At 39.1% G+C, this 22,667-nt stretch overlaps 1 protein-coding gene across 2 annotated transcripts in view; it reads left to right on the top strand.

Moving 5' to 3' along the window:
- Nucleotides 1–6,849: 6,849 nt before the first annotated feature.
- The window catches only part of ARHGEF3 (Rho guanine nucleotide exchange factor 3), a 135,733-nt gene continuing 119,915 nt past the window's right edge, over nt 6,850–22,667 (top strand). For both annotated transcript variants that reach the window (XR_006416709.1, XM_044451354.1), the window contains exons 1-2: nt 6,850–7,043; nt 20,967–21,059. Coding sequence is in view for 1 of the 2 variants with exons in the window: in XM_044451354.1 (XP_044307289.1) it covers nt 7,009–7,043; nt 20,967–21,059 (128 nt within the window). In the remaining variant the exon portion in view is untranslated. The remainder of the gene's footprint in view (nt 7,044–20,966; nt 21,060–22,667) is intronic.

The following is a 22,667-nucleotide window of genomic DNA, read 5'->3' as shown; positions in this document are numbered from 1 at the left end:
AGAGAGAGAGAGAGAGAGAGAGAGAGAGAGAGAGAGAGAGAGAGAGAGTGTGTGTGTGTGTGTAAATCTTCCAATCTGAAGTCAACACTTCATGCTTTTGCTGAAATAAGCATTATCCATGAAAACATATGCCGGAATACACTTGTTAGCATTTTAGGTGCCACAGACCTGTTCCTGCTGCAACAGACTTCTCCTCTGTAAAGTGCTATAAAAGCTCGTGGGTATTTTTCTTTTTTCCATTCAGGATTGTATGTGGCACTGAATCACTTGAAGGTATCTAATATGTAATACTGTAGCATCTTTCAATAATTGGATGTGCCGGCTCTCTTCCTACACATTACTAAAGTTAATTGTGATGAGGAGAGGAAATGATGCAACTTGGCATTCTGACAACTTTTAGAATTTAACAAAATAAAAGCAATACATACATTAAATACTGAAAGCTTGTGTGATGTTAACAGAGCCAGGATTAAATTTTGATACAGAAAGGATTTCTTGTGGCTAATGATTCACATATTACATATATGCTGCTGTGTGACTTAACCTAAACTTTATTTGGTCTACCCTGTTTTGTTTTTAAATAACCTTTCAACTAAGCAAAAAACAAGTTGTGGAGAAAGGGAGAAATGTATACCAAGTACCTGTCAAATAGAAAGTTTTGGCTGTCTTCTGGGTGAATTGAAAAATAAGCCGATTCATGCATCTTTATGCTGAAAGGCCCATTTATCCTCTTTCCAGGTGTCTGCAGTTCCAGTTTTCTTTCAATATCCAACAAGGACAGTGTAAAAGTTTGCTGCATGCTGAAAATAGAGGGTTAACTACAGTTAAGACGTTGTGTCAGTTGAAGGTTGAATAAACTAATTTTATGTTGCAAACCAATTTCTCTTCAGTGTTGTAAAAGAATTCGTTGCTACAGCAGCTCTGTACATTTCGTATTTTTCCTTTGCATTTGTATGTTTTCACCAGTGTCTGATGAACAATCTAAAGTGAAGCAGCTCCTCAGTGTCTGAGTGTGTTTGTGAACGAGAGACTGGGTGCATGGTTTTAAATCTAATTAAATTTCTACTCCATTGATCAGGCTTTCTTCTAACTTGGGACTGTGTATGTGCATGGAGTATGGCAGGCAACCACTAAGCCCTACATGGCATTTTACTTACTAGATTTATATCCCATTTGTTTCCTCACAACACAACAAAGTGGCTTGCAGTGTTCTCTTCCTGCTCTCAATCTTATCCCCACAACAACCCTGTGAGGTACGTTGGACTGAGAGTCTGTGACTGGCCTAAAGTCACCCAGTTGGCTCCATAGCAGAGTGGGCTATTTACTTGTAGCAGGAGCTTCTTGTAACTTAAGTCACTTGATCCAAGCAAGTCTGCTTGGACTAAATAAACAATATTATCTTGCTGCTGCTGCTAGGGAATCAATATTAACTACCAAGACTGACAGGAGTAGACGTTCTGAAGATCCCAGGATTTCCAGAGGTATTTCATTTTAAATGGAATATATTTAAATAATTTAAGTGGAATATATTGTCCATATCTTGCTTTACAACAATGTAAAACCTAATTTTTTAAATGTAAAACCAATGTAAAACCTTTACAACAAACCTTAATTTTTCTTTTAGTATTTGAATATCTAGCTTTCAGAAATGGCAGGCTAGATCACCTCAAGAAAAGAAGTAATCCATAAAAAAAGGATTAGGCTATCTAGGGTCTGATAACCAGGCCCATGAATTGTTCACTGAACCAGGCATAAAATCTAGTGTACCTGTTGAAAAACTGGTTTTACATGCTGTTCCTGACCTGAATGCTGCTTCATGTAGCAACCTGACCAATAGGCAGGATGCTACATGAAGAATTCACCAATATTTTTACTGACTGACGTTAATTTTGTCTATTCTTCATGTATGCAATGGAGTGCACCTGCATAAACACACAATAGATAGCATGACTTACCACCCAGTTTTGTAATTCTAAAAGCTTTGTCTTTTTCAAACTTCTATTAGTAACATTTTGTGTTACTTAATTCCTGTGCTGGAGGTTATCTCTTGCCATCATGAGAATGCAACTGGTGCAGTCAAGCTTAGAAGGATAATGTAGATTTTTCAGGTGACACCAGGAAGTTTCTCTCTCCCCCCCTCAGCTCCAAGCACAAAGTGAGTCGACTATGAAGTTTTGGTTGCTGAGCAGGTAAATTGATTTTACTGAAAAACTAATGCCATATTGATTATAAATTTTGAGCTATGATTTACTTAAACACATTGTTGGCTATTTAGGGAATATTTCAATTACATCAAAGATAGCTTGGAATGCTCTATAAACCTGTGGGGAGGCTTTGCATACTTTAGTCCAGTATTGGCAGGTTATTTCTTTACATGGTCATCATGTATCTGCCTATTTTTTATCAATTGTTTTATTTCTGTGCACAAGGCTCCAAATCTATTTTCTGTGTTTTGAACAAGTGGTGAGATAGAACTGTGGGCTGTGGATACATTACTCTTTTTACATTTCCAACATGTGGATCAATTCCTGCAAAACATGCGTGTGTGCGCATGTACACACACACGCACGGGCTCCTGGATCCAGAGCCCTTTGATTCTTCAGGCGGAATAAGTATTAAAAGCCAAATATGTGCAACTAAACTGCATTTTTTCTTGCCATAACTCCAACTGTGGTGTAAAAATAGCAATTAATTTAATCTGTGTTTTTCTATCAGAGCAGAAATGAATCTAGGAAAAATGTGTTGCTTCCAGATACTTACTTTTAGCCAAGATTTTCTACTACTGGCACTAGATCAAGACACTTTAAGAGCAAAGAAAGATTCTTGACTTATAATTGTTGCTGATGTGCATCATAATAATAACAATCATACAAAAGGATCATTAAATGGTTATAATTTCTATCTCCATAATGAACTTAAAGACAGTATACTTTTCATACAGCTTCTCTAGCCCACTTAAAATAATTGGACAGTTTCAAAGATTGAAGTACAGAATAGAAATAGAGCCAGGGTGGTGTAGTGGTTAAGAGCATGGGACTGGGACTCCGGACGACCTGGGTTCTAGTCCCCACTCAGCCATGGAGCCAACTGGGTGACCTTGGGCCAGTCACAGACTCTCAGCCCAACCTACCTCACAGGGTTGTTGTGGGGATAAGATGGAGGAGGAGATGTAAGCTCCCTTGAGCCCTTGTAGGAAAAAGGATATAAATCGAAATAAATCGAAATAAAAAAAATATGTGGTTAGGCCAGAAAATGCAAGGAAGAAACCCTTAATATAGATATTTATGAATTACACTACCTTTAGATCAAACTAGAATTCAAAACAGACAGTCCTGCATGTTTTCTTTTGCATGTCTTTTAAGATAAGTATCACTTCCCTCTATAGTACTCAGAGTACTGTCATTTGACGTAGAAACTAACCAATTAACTAACTATATTTCTACACAGGCCATCAGCCCAGGGGCTCCTGGGTAGTTCACAAAATAAATTGACTCACACATACTTTAGATAGGAAATTTAAATGGCCTTCATTCCTAAATACTGGTAGACATGAATCCTTGCAAGAAATCCCCTTTGTAAGTTGCAGTTGTTGGAAAAAATCTGCTATTCTAGTGAAAACCTCCTATACATGAGAATTTTAAAAAAATAATCCTAAAGTTGCAGTCATATGCATATATTGGAAGTAAATGTGTTGAATTCAGTGGGAATAATCTCTTGGTACAAATGCTTACATTTACTCTGCACATCTAATACTCTGTTAAGAGCATGTGAATGCTCCAGGAAAACCACATTAGTCATAACAGAAGGAAGCTGACTACTCTTTATTATAGCCTTTTCAAACATGCCAGGTGTTGAGTGAGGAGTTGATTAAAAGGAAGCCACAGTGTCTTTTCAGGATAACACTTGCACTGTACACAGTAATTAAGGGTGGGGATAAAGTGAGAGTTTCAGTGAAACCATAATGAAGGAACACATTTAATACATTCATAAGGCATTATACAGATCTCTGTGCCGATAATATTATATTAATAATAAATTATTTCCAGTTTTGCTGCACAGCATTTAACATTTTAAAATGAGGAATAGATGCCACAATTTATTTAAGTCATTTGGTAAAAAAAATATTGACCACTTTCCCATTCAACTTTAAATTCTCTTTAGTCCTCTAACCATACTTTTGAGGATCATCCACCCAACACTTTAAAAAATGTAGCTCATAATTTTTCACTGTATGCTTCAGGCACTGTTCTGCATTTATGGATGATTGCCTCCTCTGTTTCTCCTTTAAATGCTGCTTCAACACTATTAACTAACTTACCCCAAATACTGGGCATATAACTTTATTTACCACTACAACTTTGTGTGGTTTTATTAGTGTAGCCTATCTTCAGATGACAAATACCTAGTTTACAATTTCTTAATAATCTTTTATATTTTTATGCTGTTTTTGTAACTTTCCAAAATATATGTGGCACGGTATAGTAGTGGAAACCCCAGGAACCCTAGGAAAATTTGGAACCCCTGCACCAACCTCAGAAGGTTTCAAGGTTGGAACTGAGACTCCAAATTTGGAGCAGCTTCCCTATGGCCTTGCAGCTGGTGCAGTTCTTTCTGCACCAGACAAACTTCTGATACTGCAAGATCAAGCTTGGAGTGGTGCTGGGGTAGTGTCTCTTGCAAAACAGGAAAAACATGGAGGTTAGCTTCAGCCCTCAATAGGATTGTCATAATCCTCCAAATTTGGAGAGTTACGGGCATCCCCAGTGGATTGTGTGGTAAATGTGTTAGCCTATGTTTAAATATCACCTTAGCAATTAACTTACAGAAGTTCTAGGCAAGCCAGTATTCTTTCAATGTAAGCCTTCTATACTGTAACACTAAACACTAACCAATCTTATAGCATGCTTACCTTATTGAATTATATTAATAGCTTAATCATTGCAGCATCCATAAGGTCTCAAGGTACAACCCAGGCCTACCTCTATTAAGTTTCAGCATGTTTACTTTATCATGTGCGTTCAGACTATGTTCTGCTTGTCAGCTTTGCATCCCCTGAAGACATGCAAGTGCTTTCCATTAGATACCTTATGAATGAAAATGCTGAACTGCACAGTGGTATGTCTATCTTAAGTTACGCATGCAGTGGATACTGCTGCAACATACCTGTGCATTTTCTTTACTCCATGACATTGAGAAGCCTGCACACACAGAGACATCTTCAGGACTGGGAATTTGACAGCACTAATACAGAGGAGTGTTATAGTCATGGCCTTATAATATGGATCATTACAATGAAATTCTCCATACATAAAATATGAAAATAAAACTACCAATTTCATGTTCCATGGAAGCTATTTTGTAAAGGAAAAGTAGATCTATACTTTTAAATGTAGTGTAACATGATTAATTGTATGGATGAGGACATGGCTGACATTTTTATTCTACAATAGGTGCAGGAAATCCAGTTTGGGTTCTAACAGGGGGAATACTCTTTAAAAACCCTTTCCCTCTTCTGTGGGCCCAGTTCAAATCTATTCCACTCCAGCAGTGATCTGTGAAACAAATAGCTCACTATTTTACATTATAAAATGCAGGTGCATCCCATCTCATTTGGCCTCATAATGGGGAAATACCCCCTCCCCACACACCCAATATTAGGGTTGCAATCCAGACTGGGCCTCCTGTGTTTCGTGTAGAGTACAAATGAAAAGAAAAAAAAAAAAAAAGACACAGCTGTCAGCTATAGCTCTAAAGTAATGGCTATTTCGACCCCTACTTGCCTGGTTTAAACTAGGCCTGCAATGTTCAGTTAGCTCTCATGCCTCCTGTTTCTTGGTCCAGTTCATTTTCCTTGGTAGCTACACATTTTTGTCAGCACCCTAATATTCCATAACATCACAGCAACTTAGTTGCTGGCTGTGGTGAAAGGGTCTGAGATAAGTGGAGCTTAAACGAGACCTTAAAAACAATATAATCAACTTCCTGGGTGCAGAGGGCTGACGCCTCAAGAGACATCTAATCAGATAAGGTTGCAATGCGTTTGCTGGGTTTTGCTTTTTTAAAATGAACCGGAACCAAGGCTCAGTTCAAGAACACGCGTTCAGTAATCCTGACCCGTTCAGAAGAATGCATTGACGCGTCTGTGCAAGAATGCCCCCCTCCCCGACCTATCGACCACAACCAATCCTCACATTCTGAGTAAGAAGAAAAGGGGATCTCCGGGCAGTCGGCGGGACTTCCGGGCTGGCTGAGGCTCCCGCACCTCCCTTTCCCAAGAACCAAACATGAACACGTCCTAATAGCAGCAGAGATTTCCACAAGGAAATTTTTCGCTCTAAAGAAACAAATAAAGGTTGTGTGCCATCAGAACGAACGAACAAGGCCCCCAATTACAATTCTGAAGCGAGAGGCGGAAGAAAATGTCGGGCCGAAGTCCACGGGCGAGATGTCCGTGGAAGCGTTGCAGGCGCCTCCTGCCAGGTAGAAAGAAGCGCGCCGGCCGGGGTAGCGTCCGGCTCCTTCGCGTGGGACGTCTTCGCCCCGCGGCCCAGCGCTGCCCGCTTCCACGAGCGAGCCGTTTCCCGTGGCCGCCTGCTAGCCCGCCCGCCGGTTTCAAAAGTGAGGCGGTTTTTGTCGAAGGAGCTGAGCCAAGGGGCGGGCCTTGTTCGCGCCTGCGGGACTAGCGGCGGCTGCTGGGGAACAGCACTATCGTTGCATTATTAGTATTATTCCTATCACTATTTACTGCTCTGTCGGGGAACCCCGTCGTTGAAGCCTGGCAGGCGACTCTTCCGGGCGCAGCGGCGCCCACCGGCGGGTCTCCCTCGCTGGCCCACCCGCCTCGGGCGGGCTTCTCCTTTCTTCCCGACTGGTGGGACGGTGGCCCCGCAAGCGGCGGTGAGCGCGGCGTCCCGCGCGGCTCCCCGGGCCGCAGCTGCGAGGTCGCCACGGGGGTGGAATCGGCGGCGAGCGCTGCCTCGTCGCCTCGCTCGCGACTCCGCAGCGTCCATGCAAGGGGACCGAGAAGAACCGCAAAGCGTCAGGTAAAGTACGTGCCGCGCTTGCAGAGATTTGAGCGGAGAGGGGAGCTTTGCTTAAGGCTGGGGCGAGGACGCGGCCGCCTGCTTTGCCTGTCAAGTGAGCACTTCGGGGACAGGATTTGTGGTAGTCCCAGAAGAGGGAAGTTGCTCGCTGAGATTGGAAAGCAGCCGCTTAAATAAAAAAAAAACAGAAAAGAAGACGAGGGTGTGGAAACAGTTTTGTCCCCTTGGAAGCTGCATTGTGCTCTCAGAACAACCCCCCCCCACACACACACACACAACGTGTCGAGTTCTGAAAGTTTCGAAAGATTTTACACCAGCTTTAACTCAGCGAAGCCCAGCTAGGGCTGACTTTCTATAAAAGGGAAGGGGAGGGCTTCTCCTCTTGTTTTTGTTGTGCATGCAGAAAACGTTAAGTTTTCTTTTTTCTCTCTTGAAAGACAGTCTGTCAGTGATCGCTAACCGGCCGTGAGGATAGTGGTGGACCCGGGCTTCCTGGTTCCAGAAGGGGAAAGTACCTACATCTTGTGCTGCTTGCTGCGATTCGAAGCCTCGCTTAGCGCACTGGCAGAATCCACAAGACATCCTTGTTAGTCAGCAGCTGCAAAAAGTGTCCTTTTGGGGCAGCTGATAAAGTAGTTGGCAGCTGTCTACAAAAGCTCTTCCAGAAAATGAGTTCAGACTCTTTAAGATGCACGCAAACACTCATCCTGGTTTGGCTAGTTTACCCTCACAGCTACCTTTTGATGGGAAAGGAAAAAACTCTATGAGAAATTATTGACATGCTTATCTTCAGGCTAAAAGAATTGTAGCGTGCATAACCTGCCAAGAAAATTCTTGTTATAAGGTGGGATATTTATATCTATCTATTTATATGTGTATGTTTGTGCATGTATATCTGACACACGATGACATAATTCTGAGTAGGATCTAATCCCATGCATAATCATTTAGAAGTCAGCCCTATTCAACTAAGATCTGGCCATGCCTATTGCTTGAGTTGCTATTGTTTGAGTTGCTTTTTTCAAAGCTTATAAAGTTTGTAGTCCTACTTGAATATCTAGGATGTCAAATTGTTGGGTTCATAATCCTGTGGTCCCAGGACAGTGCCCTGGGGCCCTAGGATTCTTTGGAGGCTTGCTATTACTCTCAGAAGCAGGAATTTGGTATCTGATTCCTTTCCCTACCCTCTTGTAGCCATTGCAGGACCAAGAAGCCTGCTGCTTCTTGGGATTGCAGAAACAGCCTTGGAGAGCTCAGAAAGGAGGTGAACAAGTGGGTGGAGTGTGGAGGGAAAGGGAGAGGCCATGTGGAATCCTATAGTTTCATCACAAGCTCCAATCTTGCTTTTGTCAGCACAAAACATGGAGGCCAGAGAGGTGAAAATGAACTCTGTTGTTCCTCTTGCCCTGCCAGCAGCACCTTGGCAGGCAATGGATCCATGGAAGCTTCTGAGGTTGGAGGTTTGCATCTCAAAACCTGTAGAATTGCACTCTTAAATGGATTTAAAACTCTCTTTTTTGCATCTGGATTATATTGAGTATTTATATTCACATGCAAAGGATAACAGTATCATGGATCTGTGTAAGAAAGTATGTAAAGTATGATGGCATGCTTCAGGAATCTGAATCCTATGCACTTTATTAACCAGAGAAATTATCTATCAGTAAATGGATTTCTTAAGAGTTGATGTCAGTGGGTAAGGGGTTGAAATGAAAATGAAAAGATTTCTGGAAAGAAAAAAGATGTTTGAAACTGAGACATTTTTCACTTTGTATTCTATGAATGTGTCAAGAATTTATCAACAACAGCTCATGTTGACTGGATAAAAATTAGACTTTCAGTGATGTTTGCTGGATAAAGCTAGACTTTGAGCAATAATTCTGTAGAGCTCTTGCTACAAGAATGTCACCACTTGGGGCAGCCTCCAGGAAGGCTGTTTTGTGATTCCAGAAAGTGTGCTTGTGGTCTTCAGATTGAATGGACTTCACTTATCTTGGATTCAGAACTATTATGGTTACCCTTGGTGGCGTGAGTGCTCAAGAATGTTTCCCTATATGGATCAAGAAATACCTGACATTCAAGCTGGAATTCAGAAAGAAAGAGAGAATCAAATTCATATCACAAATATGCGCCTGCTACTATGGCACACCAAAGAATTTCAGAAGATCAGTCTATGCTTTATAGGTTAGGGTAAAGCCTTTCCCTGTGTAGATCATAAGAAACTACACGTGATTCTGAAAGAAGTGGGTGTGCTGCAACACTTGTTCACCCTGATCCATGTCATGTATCATGGAGAAGAAGCTACTGTTAGGGCAGAATATGGAGAAACAGATTGGCTTCCTATAAGCGAAGGCATCAGACAAGGATGTATTTTATCTCCCTGTCCAGTGTGTATGCAGAACTTATAAGGAAAACTGGATTAGGAAGAATATACATCAAGAATTTATGATATGCATATAATGCCATCTTACCTGCTGCAGAAAGCAGCAATGAATTAAATCCCATCAAAAGTGAAAGAAGGCAGTGCAAAAGCAAGATGGTTGCTGAACATCAAGAAAGCAAAAATCATGATGACAGAAGGCTTATACAACTTTAATGTCAGCAATGAAGAAATTGAGGTTTTGAAATATTTGGCATACCTTGGCTCAGTCATCAACTCAACTAAAGACTGCAGCCAGGAACTTAGAAGAAGACTGAGACTTGGATAGACAGCAGTGAAGGAACTAGAAAAGATCAAGTGTAAGGACTTTTCATTGGAGATCAAGGCCAAGATGATCCACACTATAATATTTCTGATCACTATGTGTGGGGTGAGAGTGGGGAGCTGGACAGTGAAGTAAGCTGCCAGGCAGAAATTGATGCATTTGGAACATGGTGCTGGAGGAGAGCTTTGCAAATACTGTGAACTGATAGAAAAACAAACAAGTAGATTCTAGATAACTTAAAGTCAGAACTTTTCCTGGAAGCTAAAATGGTGAAACTGAGCTTCAGGCACATTATGTGAGGACAAGACTCACTTGAAAAGACAATTATGCTAGAGAAATTAAAGGCAGAAGAAAAAGAGGCAGACCAGACATGAGATAGATCAATTCAATAAAGGCTGTCACAATTTTGAGTTTACAAGAGCTGAGCAGAGCTCAGACATCTGGACATCTTGGAGGACATTCATTAATAGGGTCACTGTAAGTTGGAGATGACTTGATGGCACATAACAACAACACTGTATTTTAAATTTAGCTACCAACTTCTATTTGCTTCTATTTGTTTATTTTTAGAATATAGTCTTAAATATGGAAATTTGAGGATTTTATTTATTGTCTTGTGTTTCATTGTTGTGATCTGTCTGGAGAGCTTCTGCTACTGGCAGGCATAGAAATGTAATAAATAAGTGCTAAAAGTATATCTGATATACTTACTTATAGTTACAGAACTGTAAATAACAACTGTAATAAATGAAATAAATAAGGTAAATTCTGTGGGCATACCATTGCTGCAAAATGAAAGTGGAAAGTGTTTCTTGGGGTGTCCTTAAAATAGCTTCATTTTAAACATGACAGAAATATACAAAATTAAGCATGATGTGGAGAAAGTATATAGAGTTTTTTTTCCCTCTCTTTATACCAGAACCTAGGGTCATCCAGTGAAGCTAATTGGTTAGAAATTCAAGACAGATAAAAAGAGGCCCTTCAGACCGCACATAGTTGGAACTAAGGAATCTGTAACCACAACATGTAGTGATATCCACCAATTTGGAAGATCTTCAAATGAAATTAGATAAATTAATGGCGGATAAGGCTACCAATGGCCACTTGAATTATTGACTATATATGTACTGCAGGTGGTGCAGTGGTTTAAACCACTGTGCTGCTGTGCTGGTTGATCGAATTGCCGGTTCGAATCTGCACAACGGGGTGAGTTCCCATTGTTCCATCCCAGCTCCTGCCAACCTTGCAGTTCGAAAGCATGCAAATGCAAGTAGATAAAAAGGTACCACTTCAATGGGCAAGTAACAGCGCTCCGTGCACTTTGGTGTTTAGTCATGCCGGCCACATGACCACAGAGACGGTCTGTGGACAAATGCTGGCTCCCTCGGCTAGGAAACGGAGATGAGCACCGCCGCCAAGGGTCAGGCATAACTAGACGTAATGTCAAGGGGAAACCTTTACCTTTACCTTTTATGATCTCCAAGATCAGTTATGGAGTGACATGACTGGGAAGATGCTACTGCACTCATGCCCTACTCATGGGTTTTGCATGGTGCAAATAGAATATTGAAGTAAATGGATCCTTGGCTGATCCAGTATGGCTCTTATTATGTTCTTAAGGGTGAAATTGTCTGTAAAAAATAAAAAGTTCTGAAGCCCCCAGCATGCCCTAGCCCACTTTGATAGCTGGCAGTGAAATATGCCTTTTCAGTATCTAAATGTATTTAAAGTCAACTTAGGATGCAATCTTATAACTTCTAGAAATTGTTCCACCTCCTATATTGAGCATTTATTCCAAGTTAGATCCTGGAGTCTGGCTCTCAAGTGCTCCTGGTCTACCCTCACAGCTGGAACGTTTCTTTCAGTGCTGCCTGTGAAGTTGGAAGTGCATGGAGGTGGGGAGATCTTCCAGGGACAGAGGAGGGAGGTGCTTTGCAGGTGGAGACAGAAGGCATTGACAGCTGAAATCAGCCATCTATGATTTTTGTAGGACAGGAGAAGTCCAAAAGCTATCCCTGCCGCTCTACTTTTCCTGCACTTGATTGACTGTTTAGAGGATTACAGGCAGTCACGTTTCCTACAAAATAAGGTTAGAAATCAGGTCTCATTTTACTTTGGATCAGTCTGAAAGTTGGCATCCATGCTGAAACTGATAAAGTTTTATCATCTGTTCATGTTGATGTCAATAGAAGCTGGACTAGGTAGTAGAAAGGTGTGGCAGACATACACTTGTAATGGGATTATGTGATGAGTGTCTTGCAACTGGAATAAGAGATTGGTAGTAACATGCCTTAGTTCAGGATTTTCAAACTGAAGTGACAAGTTTGTGTCTTGGTTACAAAAGGAATAAATTGCCAATATCCCTGCTCATTCCTGTTCATATCCAAGAAAGGATCTAAATCTTGAACGCAGTGAGACTTAAGATGTTTCACTAGCAAATGTAATCCAATGGAAAACTTTACTACACTTCAGGGCACATTTCTTTTTCAGCACAGCAAAAGGTAATGAAAGAACAAATAAATTTTGTGCCATGTTGGTCTACCAGTATTCCAAACTGGAATTTCCAAATTAGCATTGTTTAGGAAATGTTAATAGGAAAGTTGAGTGTTGATAGAATTGGAATCAAAGCAGGTCTGCTTTGAAACAAGAGAAGTTAACATCCAAGATATTCCAAAATACAAAACTATATTTAAAAACAAGCACAGAATCCCTCCCAGGTCCTATTTGTAAAATAGTAGCAGCCTTAGTGCTGCAGACCAGAAATGTATAGCTTTTCTATCTCAGTGTAGAAGTCAGTATGCCTCCATGGAAGTAAAATTCCAGAAAGGTTTTATTTATTTATTTGGAATTTTGTATGCCGTCCCATTCGCATAAGCCTCAGGACAGCTTCCAACATATAAATAAATACTCATACAAAAATACATATAAAATCCGGAAACATCCTGGCTAAATATTTTAAAAACAATAAATAATATCAACAATTATTAAAATATTTAAATAAAAAGGTCTTGGCCTGGCGCCGAAAAACAATTAACAACGGCGCCAGGTGGACCTCTCTGGGGAGCGCATTCCATAAGTGAAACAGGCTTATTATAGCATAAGGTTTCATGGACTATGCTTTATAAAATGCATCATGGTATTCTCAGCTGGAAGTTATTGGCAATTATTGCTATTATTATGAATGACCATTGTAGCTATATTCTTTTAGCTTCACTGTTCATATTCCCACTCCTGTATATGTGGATACATACGTGGCAGGAAACACTTCAAGTGTCTGACAAAGTGACTTATAGGCCATGAAAATACATGCTACATAAATCTGTTAGTTTTTAAGGTACCTATTGGAATTCATTTAAAAGTAGAGGTTGTATTAATACCCTTGCTCCAAGTGACTTAGAAGATAAAGCCTAAGGCTTAGAACAGGGGTGGGGAAATGTGGCCCTTCAGATGTTTTTGGACTGCACCTTCCATGAGCTAACAATAACAAAAGGCACTCACTGAAATATACTGACGAGATTGGAAAGGCACTCACTGAAAGACACTGAGAACAATCGGAAAGGCACTGAAATTGGATTGAAAAATCACTGAAGCATTTTTTGCACTGTGCCTGCAGTTTGAACTTAGAAGTATTGTTCTGTATTTGGAACAATCTTATGTAGATTTTAGCATTCAAACTCTGGAACATTGGAACTTAGCAATGTTTGAAGTTTGAGGCACCACTATATAGGAGAACTATTGGAGTATGTGGTGACATACAAATTCATAAAGAAGCAAACTACTACTTCCTGTGATTTCCAAGCAATACTTCTGTTAATGCATCCCACAATAGCATTTGCCCTTTTTGCAGCTGCTATATTAAATGCTATTCTTCCATATTATGTCATTTCAGTATTTTTGACAAGTATTTGATTAATATGACAAGTTTGATTAATTGTTAATTGAAATGTGTATAGCTGTCATTTTGTATGTAGTAGTTTTGAGATTATATTATTGGAAAGAGCTGTATGTCATGATCTTTGGTGACTTTTCAGAAATCTCTTAAGCTGGTCCTAGTAATTAACTGAAGATGGCTAGAGAGTACATATACCATCTCCGTCCCTCACTTTTTAGGCATTCCCCAAACTGCTAGTTTGGACTATAAAACCCTCAATCAAGAATAGAAATAGTTACATCCAGATGTTGTTGGGGTGCCTTTCCATCTTTCTTCAATATTGCCTATGTTGGTTAGTTCTGATCTGAGTGGCATCTGGAGGGCCACACATTCCTTATCCCTGTCCTAAATAGTCAAGATCAGGAAGAGATCTTGATTTTAAAAAATTGGTCTAGGCTTGTTCAAATTCTTATTAAATATATGAGTGAAAGGAAGATCTGTTGGACTATTCAGAACAGTAAAATCTGAATATTAAGATGTGTTTGTTTAAAGTTACTCTTGTGGTCTGAGAATAGTTTATTTTATTTTTTATTTATTTATAAAATTTGTATGCCATCCAATTACTAATGTCTCTGGATGGCTAACAGCATAAATAAATTGATGACCCACTGTGGCTGCAATTAATAAAATACAATAATACAATTCAATATTAAAACTTATTAAAATATTGATTAAATAAAAAGGTCTTAACCTGGCACCGAAAAACATATAATGGTGGCGCCAGGTGGACCTCTCTGGGGAGCGCATTCCATAGTCGGGGTGCCACCACAGAGAAGGCCCTCCTCCGGGTACTCTGTCTCCCAACATCTTAACAGTTCTTTTTTAAGACCACATTTGAGGAGGAAGAAAGAAAGAACTGTGTCAGTCTTTTTTTCTTAACCTCCCACTCCCAGACTCATTTCCACCTATATCCTAATATAAAGTATTATTTTCAGCATTGTAATCCTGGGTATCTCTTGACATACCTATCACTACAAATGCTGTACCTATTGGTTTTTATCACAGCAAGCACCAACACTCTGAGCACCTTCACCCCCATATTCCCATATGGTGTATACATACATACGGCAGATAAAATCGGTATAGTGCATAAATAGCAAAGTAATGACAAATGAATGTGTGTATTTGGAGCCAGAGAGGCTTTCATGCACACAGTGGGTAAAATTACAAAAGTATTGTTACTGCCAAGCTAGTCTGTTGCATGGACAGAGCTGGAGCATATGTGTGGATGAGAATGAGGGAGAACACAATTTCTGTGTTTTTGTGTAGCCTGGTGCTTGATCATGAACAGCAGGTGCTGGGTTAATAACTCCTGATATGTATGTATGTATATATTTATTTAAAACATTTTTATGCTGTGATTTTAAAACATCACAACAAAGCCTCAGGGCGGCTCACAACAAAACAAAATACATAAATATAACAAACAGTAAAAATATTAAAACCCGGTGCATCTCACCTTAAAAGATTTAAAATCCTATAAATACAAATAAATTAATGATTAAAATGAGTTTTAAATAAAAATGTCTTAGCCTGACGCCAAAAAACAAATAATGACGGCGCCAGGCAGACCTCTCTGGGGAGTGCATTCCATAGGTTGGGCGCCACCGCAGAGAAAGCCCTCCTCCGGGTACTCACCCTCCTAATATTCACAGAGGGTTCTCGGAGAAGGGCATCTGTAGCTGATCTCAAGGGGCGGGAGGGCATATAGGCAAGCTTTTAGCACACATGTTGGCTAGTTACCTATTTTTCCTTAGAAATGGAATATGTACACCTCAGAATCCTGGTGTGCTTTTTTTAATAGGATAACTCCATTTTACCCTGTTAAAGTGCTAAAAGCTAAATGGATTTGCATTTAATTGAGTGCCTGCTTCATTCTTGTGGGGAAGTATGAGGCAATTTAGCTGGATTTTTCTTTGCTATACTCTGAGATAGCTTTTTTGTGAGGGATACAGGCACTGAGAGACCTGGTATAAAATGTCCATTTCAGGGGTCCTCAAATGCAGGACACTGCATGTTAGCTTTCCAGAGTAGTTGATTTTTGTTGCTTTGATGGTACTAGTGTATATGCGCATGAATGAGCATGACTGAATTGCTTCCTTCTGTATCTATAATTTTCTAAGTAAACATGCTATTATATTAGGAACCACAAGTCACCAATGCTATTTCCTTCAAAGGGAAACTGATCCCTTTCTTGAATTTTCCATTGCTTTGGGAAGTGAGAGTACAGAACAGTATATTAGGAACAGAATTCCTTTTCGGGTATATATACTCAAAATAAGGAAACCCCAGGATTTCACTTTGTGGCATATTTGATGGAATTGTCCAATAATGAGAATATATAGGAATCAAATCTTGAAATAAATTTAAATAAATTACAATCTACAATCTACCCCAAGACTCCATGGTCATACTACCAGGATTGCTGGAAGACTATTTACCAGCATCCTACTTAGTCATCTCAGTAAAAATTGCAGCAGCAAATTAAGGTATCTCCAGACATTCCAGTAGCTGAATAAAACTTTGTACATTTACCCAAATATATAAATTTAGAGAAATGATGAGACATCAAGGCCAAAAACATTTGGGAATTTTGTAAGGGAAATTACAATATTAATTTAAATTTGTATATAATCTTCTGTAATGGCTATGGCATGTTGTCAAAAATAGAGGTGTCTAGTAAAGCAAATAGTGTATGAAGGTGCTTCGACTTGAGACTTTTATTGTGGAGTCACCCTGCATCATTCACAGACTTTATAGAGAATTCATATGTCATAAACTTCCATCCTTTTCCACTGCTGCTGCTTTTTTCTTATAACTTCTGCAAGGAAAGAGAAGATGGAATAGTTGCACAGTGTCATGTGATTATCAGTGCCAGGAGCTGTCCATCTGGAATCACTCAAGAGTCTGGCATTGTGCCACTCATTGTGGTAAACTTGTTTTATGTCTTATTTTGTATGTATGTATGTAGACTGCTTTGGGATTATAGGTAAACCACTAAGAGATTCTGTATAACATTTAGCACTATAGAAATACTACAAATGAATAAATAAATAAATACATAGATTTTAGAGTTCTTAGCTTTCTTGCCAATGCTTCTTAAAGGTCAGAAGCTGAATATGTATAAACTGTGCTGGCAGTCTTTTTTCAGATTAACTGATTTGAAAATGTGACTGGCTTACTTTCAAGATGTAAGCATAAAAGATTGCGCTGAAAACAACCATAAATTGCTATGCGCTGTCAAGTCATTTTTGACGTATGACAAACCTGTGAATGAAAGCCCTCCAAAATGTCCTATTCATGCCTGTCCTGCTCAGCTCTTATATATTGCTTTAAATTTATTATAATTATGCATTGAAAATGTATTATTAACTGTCCCAATGCTTTTTTCTAATAAAATGTGTTCTTGACAATATGTGGTTAGAATTCTCATTACCAAATGGACATATTTAACTGTATCCTTTGCATCCTTACATTGGATTGTCAAGTTAATTCTCTTCTATCTGACTGTTTTTCCTGCATTTTTACAGACCTTCAGAGTTGATTAATCCTGGCATTGTTTATAGATTAATTCCGCTTTTGAAAGCATTAAGTTAATTAATCCTTTACAAATGTTTCCCCCTTTTGGATGCACACCTTAACACAACTGGAGTAGATAGGATTCCAGTAAAACCAATAGAATTATTCCAAGCAGAATCACTCCAAAACCTAGCAAGAATATGCTGGAAAATATGGAAAACAAAACAATACCCTACAGAGTGGAAATGCTCAGTATACCCTCCAATATTACTTTCCAATCCCCAAGAAAGGAGATGCAAAAGAGTGCCTCAAACATAGGACCATTGCACTAATTTTCCATGCAAGCAAAGTGATGCAAAAAATGCTGCTGCAAAGAATATTATTCTGAATTTATTTAGAATAAGTTTTTACAAATATTTGAAGTTATTTAGCAGACAGAAGGGTGTGCAACAGCATAAAACAGCATATACATAATCATAAATATTTAAGTATAGTAAACAATAATGAAACAAGTAAATAATAATAATGCACAACACAATAACAACTGATCCACAGCAAACCAATCATCATATAGATAAAAACCAGTATAAAATCAGTACAATTCAGCAATTAAAATAATGGGAAAATTAAAAGATTTTCATCTGGCACCAAAATGTATAAAGTGTTGGAACCAGGTGCACCTCCCTAGGGAGCTGATTCCATAATTGGGGTGCCACTGCCAAGAAGGCCCTCCCCCTTATTTCTTTTAAAGGTGGCTCCTGGAGAAGGAACACCATAGATGTATGTAGCAAGAAATGCCTGCTGTAAATATATGTTGGCTACTGGAGTGCAGAGATTTACTGTCAACACAAAAGATTGTGAAAGATTTTACATACGTTGCTTGGATCATTGCTTCAAATGGAGACTGCGTCCAAGAAATCGAAGCAGGCAGGCTTAGAATGACAACAGTGAAAGAACTAGTAAAGATCATCAAATGTAAGGACTCTTCACTGGAGACCGAGGCCAAAATAATGCACAGATTTCTATTCCCAAATACTGTGTATGGGTATGAAAGGTAGTCAAGAAGAAAATTGATGCTTTCAGAATATGGTGCCAAAGGAAATCTTTGCAAATACTGTGGATTGAAAGAAAGACAAACAAGTGGGTCCTTGATCAAATCAAGCCAAAGATTTCCCTAGAAGCAAACATGACAAACCTGAGGCTGTCATAATTTGGAGACATCATGAGAAGCTAAGACTCCCTGGAGAATCATGGTAGGGAAAGGCAGAAAGGTGACCAAATAAGAGATTGATTGGCTTGATAAAGGAGGCCAAAGCCCTGAATTTAGAGTAACTGAGCAGGGATGTCGTGGTGGGATATTCTGGAGCACTTTCATTCATAAGGTTGCTATAAGTTAGAGGCAACTTGACAGCACATAACTATAACAAACAGATGTTTGCTCAGATGCCTGAAAGGAAAAATAACACTTTAGTTTTTAGAAGAAATTAAATCTCTTGTGCTGTCTGTGCTACAAATTGAGCCAGTTGCTGAAGTAAGTAGACTTTGATCTCATACTGGTAAACCCCAGTTGAGGATTATGACTCTAGTAGCAACAAGTAGACATACCCATTTTATGTCTATAGTTTTTACAAAACAGCTTGCCTCCCCCTGCATACACATACCATTTGAAGGCAGTTAGAATATCCTGTTAAAGATTCCTTTACTGTTCATAAAAATAATACAGATGCTTCCAAACCTTTGCCTATGCAAAGTAGTAACAGACATATTAACAAAAGGGAATGGGTATGTAAGAGCCAAGCAGGTCAGGAAACAGCTGGTTCTGTGCAAATGATGGAAGATGTTCGTATCAATGGAATACTTGCATGAAACAAAGCTGTGTCTTAACTTTGTATGGAAAATACAACTAATGGCCTTCCTCATAACCTTTCCTAAATAGGTGCTTTTAATTCATTAGTATTAAGATATTGGAAGGTTGTCAGATGGTAAGCCTAAACGCATCTCTTCTGCCATCTCCCAGTTCTGGGTATTTTCATGACATGTTTTGTTAATGGTTCTTCCTCTTCTTACATTGGGAGTTCCACATGATGCCATATTCTTTTTTTGGCATTCTTATTCATTTCTTTTCACTTTAGTTATATTATTTTTTATTTTAAAGCATTCCTCCTTTACTTTTATCTGCTAGTAGAGCTTTAATCCTTATATTGTATGTCTTGCTTGTCCCCGTTCTTGTTGTTCCCATCCCTGGAATGCTCTGTCTTCTTTTAAGATATGCCCCTCTTTTTAATTTTTAACCATGGTCATAATTGATAAATAAATTCCTTCTGTGGCCATTTGCTTTTGCTATTCTTCCATTTGATTTTAAGGCTGGGAACAGATTCTGTCTCTTTTATTATGCAGTGTTTCTTACATGTGTTTTGAAAGCATTTTAGAAATGTCAGGAAAAGCTTTTGGTTATTTTTTGTATCAGAGGCTGCTGTTCCCTGCTGAAGAGCAAGTTCAGTAAAGAAATGGCAATCCCCATGTTTTTGCTGATAGAATTTATAGATTGAATCTTTCTTATGGTTTGATTATGTTTTTAGCTTAATGGTACAATTCTTTTCAAAGCAAGTAACAATTACCAATGGATTATGCATCTTGGGGACTGGGGAGATTATTTTTAGCAGCCCTGTTGGGGATTACCTGAGCTTGGATCAAGTTTCAAGACAGAAACACTTAATAGCTGTACTGCAGCCCTTTTAGAAATAGTGTAACTTGGCAGTATTTATGGCCAGTATTGTTTTCTGGCGTTTTAAACTTGCTTTCAATGTTAGGAAAGACGCTCAGTGTTGCTGACATCTTAACCTTTTCAGTATTAAAATGTAGTGTTACAAAGTTAATATCATAGTAATTGAGTTAGCGCCAAATGTTGCTTTTCAGCCCTGTTTCTTTGTGTAGCTTTTGAGCGTAATCCTACTGACACCAACTGCCTTGGCACACTTTCAGAGATACAAACAAAAGGCAAATTGTGCTGGCTTTTGGGAGGTGGAGAGAGAATAGCAGACAAAGCAAGGCCTAAATTTATTCCGTTAATTCATTTATCATACAAATGAAAACTCTGCTTGTTCCTTGCCTCTTTTCTCTTCCCCTCTAACATTCATGAGGAATATCATCTTCGCAACTTTTCATGTGGGAGGAAAATCAGAGTCCACTAAGGGTTATGGTAGCAGCCTGTAACAAAAAGGCTGGCAGTTATTAGAATTACTGTGCTGCCTCTTTGGCAGGTGCTTCCCTCCTCCTTGCTGCTGAGCTCCTGCTGGTCTTTAAGATCAAGTTGGGGAGGGAGGGCTCAGTAGTATCAGTTTAGAGTTAATATTGTCATTGAAATATCCTCTTATGTGTTGTTATTAAGACCATCTCTTCATATTATTCTGGAAGTAAGTAAGCACAAGGGAGCAGTTAGGTCCAGTACTCCAGGGCACTCATGGTTTTGTCTTCCTACCCCTGCAGTTGATTCTGATGCTTGCCAGAATACTTGGAAAAAAGGAGAAAGAGTATATTTTGAACATGATAAACTTTCATTCCTACTATAATTTATCTTAATAAATTACATTTATTAAGGCTTCGGCGAATGGGGCGGCATAGAAATTTTCTAAATAAATAAATAAATTTAGGAGGCAGGAATCTGTTACCTTCATCTTCTTAAAACACATATATTTTGGGAAGTGTTCACATATCATCTTTCTTTCCTGCCATTTTATATGCTAAACATAGACTTGTATTTTCTTTAAGGACAATGAACACTAGAAGACCCTCAGTCCTTATAAAAAGTCCAGCAGTGATAAGCCAGTGTGCCCAAGGAGAGACAGAAGAAAACACAACATGGTAAGACAATTTCCCTTTTAGATTTTATTTTTTCTTGAACAAAATCAATATGAATTATATAAGCAGAAACGGTTGCTTTTTAAATAAAGAGATCAAAGGATGAATGTGACATTTAGTCTGCAAACAGGCATTTTTTTTACTGTACTGCTAAATGTCTTCTATTAATTTTAGAACAATTTCTAAATAGAGTAAGATGGTAGGATGGACCGTAGCATTTCAAAAGGCTAGTACACTATAGAACAAATTGAAGAATATCCCAGTCTTCAAAGAAAATGAATCCCACATTTTCCACTAACCCTGGCCTTGCTTTTCTGCTAAGCGCAACCAGAAGCAAGATAGGATTAGAAATTTACTTAGAGAGAGTACCAACGAGCACAACCCAATGCTGCAGGGCAAAAGAGAGACTAAAGCTCTCCCTAATGAATTTCCTTTCTCCCTCATCTGAAGCTGCATTAGATTAATTGGAGGGCAAGAGGTGGATTCTTATTTGCTTAATGGACCATTGATGAATCAGAATCCTTAATTTCATAAAATGCTTTATGTTTTGATATCAAATACTGAAACTAGACTTTGAAAAGGGAAAGGTTCCTCCTTCTTTATATAGTAATATTAGCTGTTTGGTAGCTGTGGGAAAACTCTTATCATGTAAACAGCTTAACCAAACTAGCTGGATTTTTTTTACTTTCTTCACTAGAAATCTGGCAGAATGTAGTAAAAAAGGTCAGTGACAAGATTACAAAATCCAAATCAAACCCTTCCCCAATATTTGATAGCATGTGTTTGAAATATCAGCAATTATATTGAAGGAGTGCTTCCTTCTCTATGTGCCTTCCCGCCCTTAAGATAGAGAAGGAAGCACTCCTTATGGAGATCCTTCTTTGGGAGTCCTCCTTGAAGGAGATTAGGAGGGTGGCTACCCAGACAAGGGCCTTCTTGGTGGTGGCGCCCTGGTTATGGAATGCACTCTCCAGAAAGGTTTGCCTGGTGCCAACTCTGTATTCCTTTCACTGCCAGGCTAAAACCTTTTTATTCACCCCTTATTTTAAGGTTGAGTAGGATTTAATGTGGGTTTTATTTATTGGATTTATTGGATGTTATGCTTTATCTTAGTCTGTTTTTATTGTAAAACTGTCTAGAGACTGTTGTAGTTGAACACTATAGAAAAGCTTTAAATAAATAAATACATAGTATGTCAACTTATATGAGTTGGTCTTCAGTAACTCGTTACTTCTTACCCTTCCAAATGCTGAATGTGACCAGACTCTCCTCTTTCTGGCAGTAAGGACTACTCATTGGATTTAGCCTCATGTTTGTCAATGGCTCTCTCTCTCCCTCTCCCTCTCCCTCTCCCTCTCCCTCTCCCTCTCCCTCTCCTCTGAAAGTGTGGGGATCCAAGATCCATCCAGTCAAGTCCTCTGAATTGCTCAGTCCCTGGAGACATAGCAGCCAATGGAGACAGTGAGGGACCCCTTCCTTGATTGTTGTCTACATGTTTTGATACATGCAGTCTGTACCAGTTGCAATTCATTTCTGCCATCTCTCCTGCAGAAGATACAGAAATCGTGCAAAGTGCCATCCTCAGTGACACCTGGAAAATATGTACAGAGT

The sequence above is a fragment of the Varanus komodoensis genome, unplaced genomic scaffold, assembly GCF_004798865.1.
Source record: "Varanus komodoensis strain SLA01 unplaced genomic scaffold, ASM479886v1 scaffold6_2, whole genome shotgun sequence".
Classification (NCBI taxonomy): Eukaryota; Metazoa; Chordata; class Lepidosauria; order Squamata; family Varanidae; genus Varanus; species Varanus komodoensis.
The sequence above is the reverse complement of the archived record's forward strand: the minus strand, read 5'-3'. Positions and strand labels throughout refer to the sequence as shown.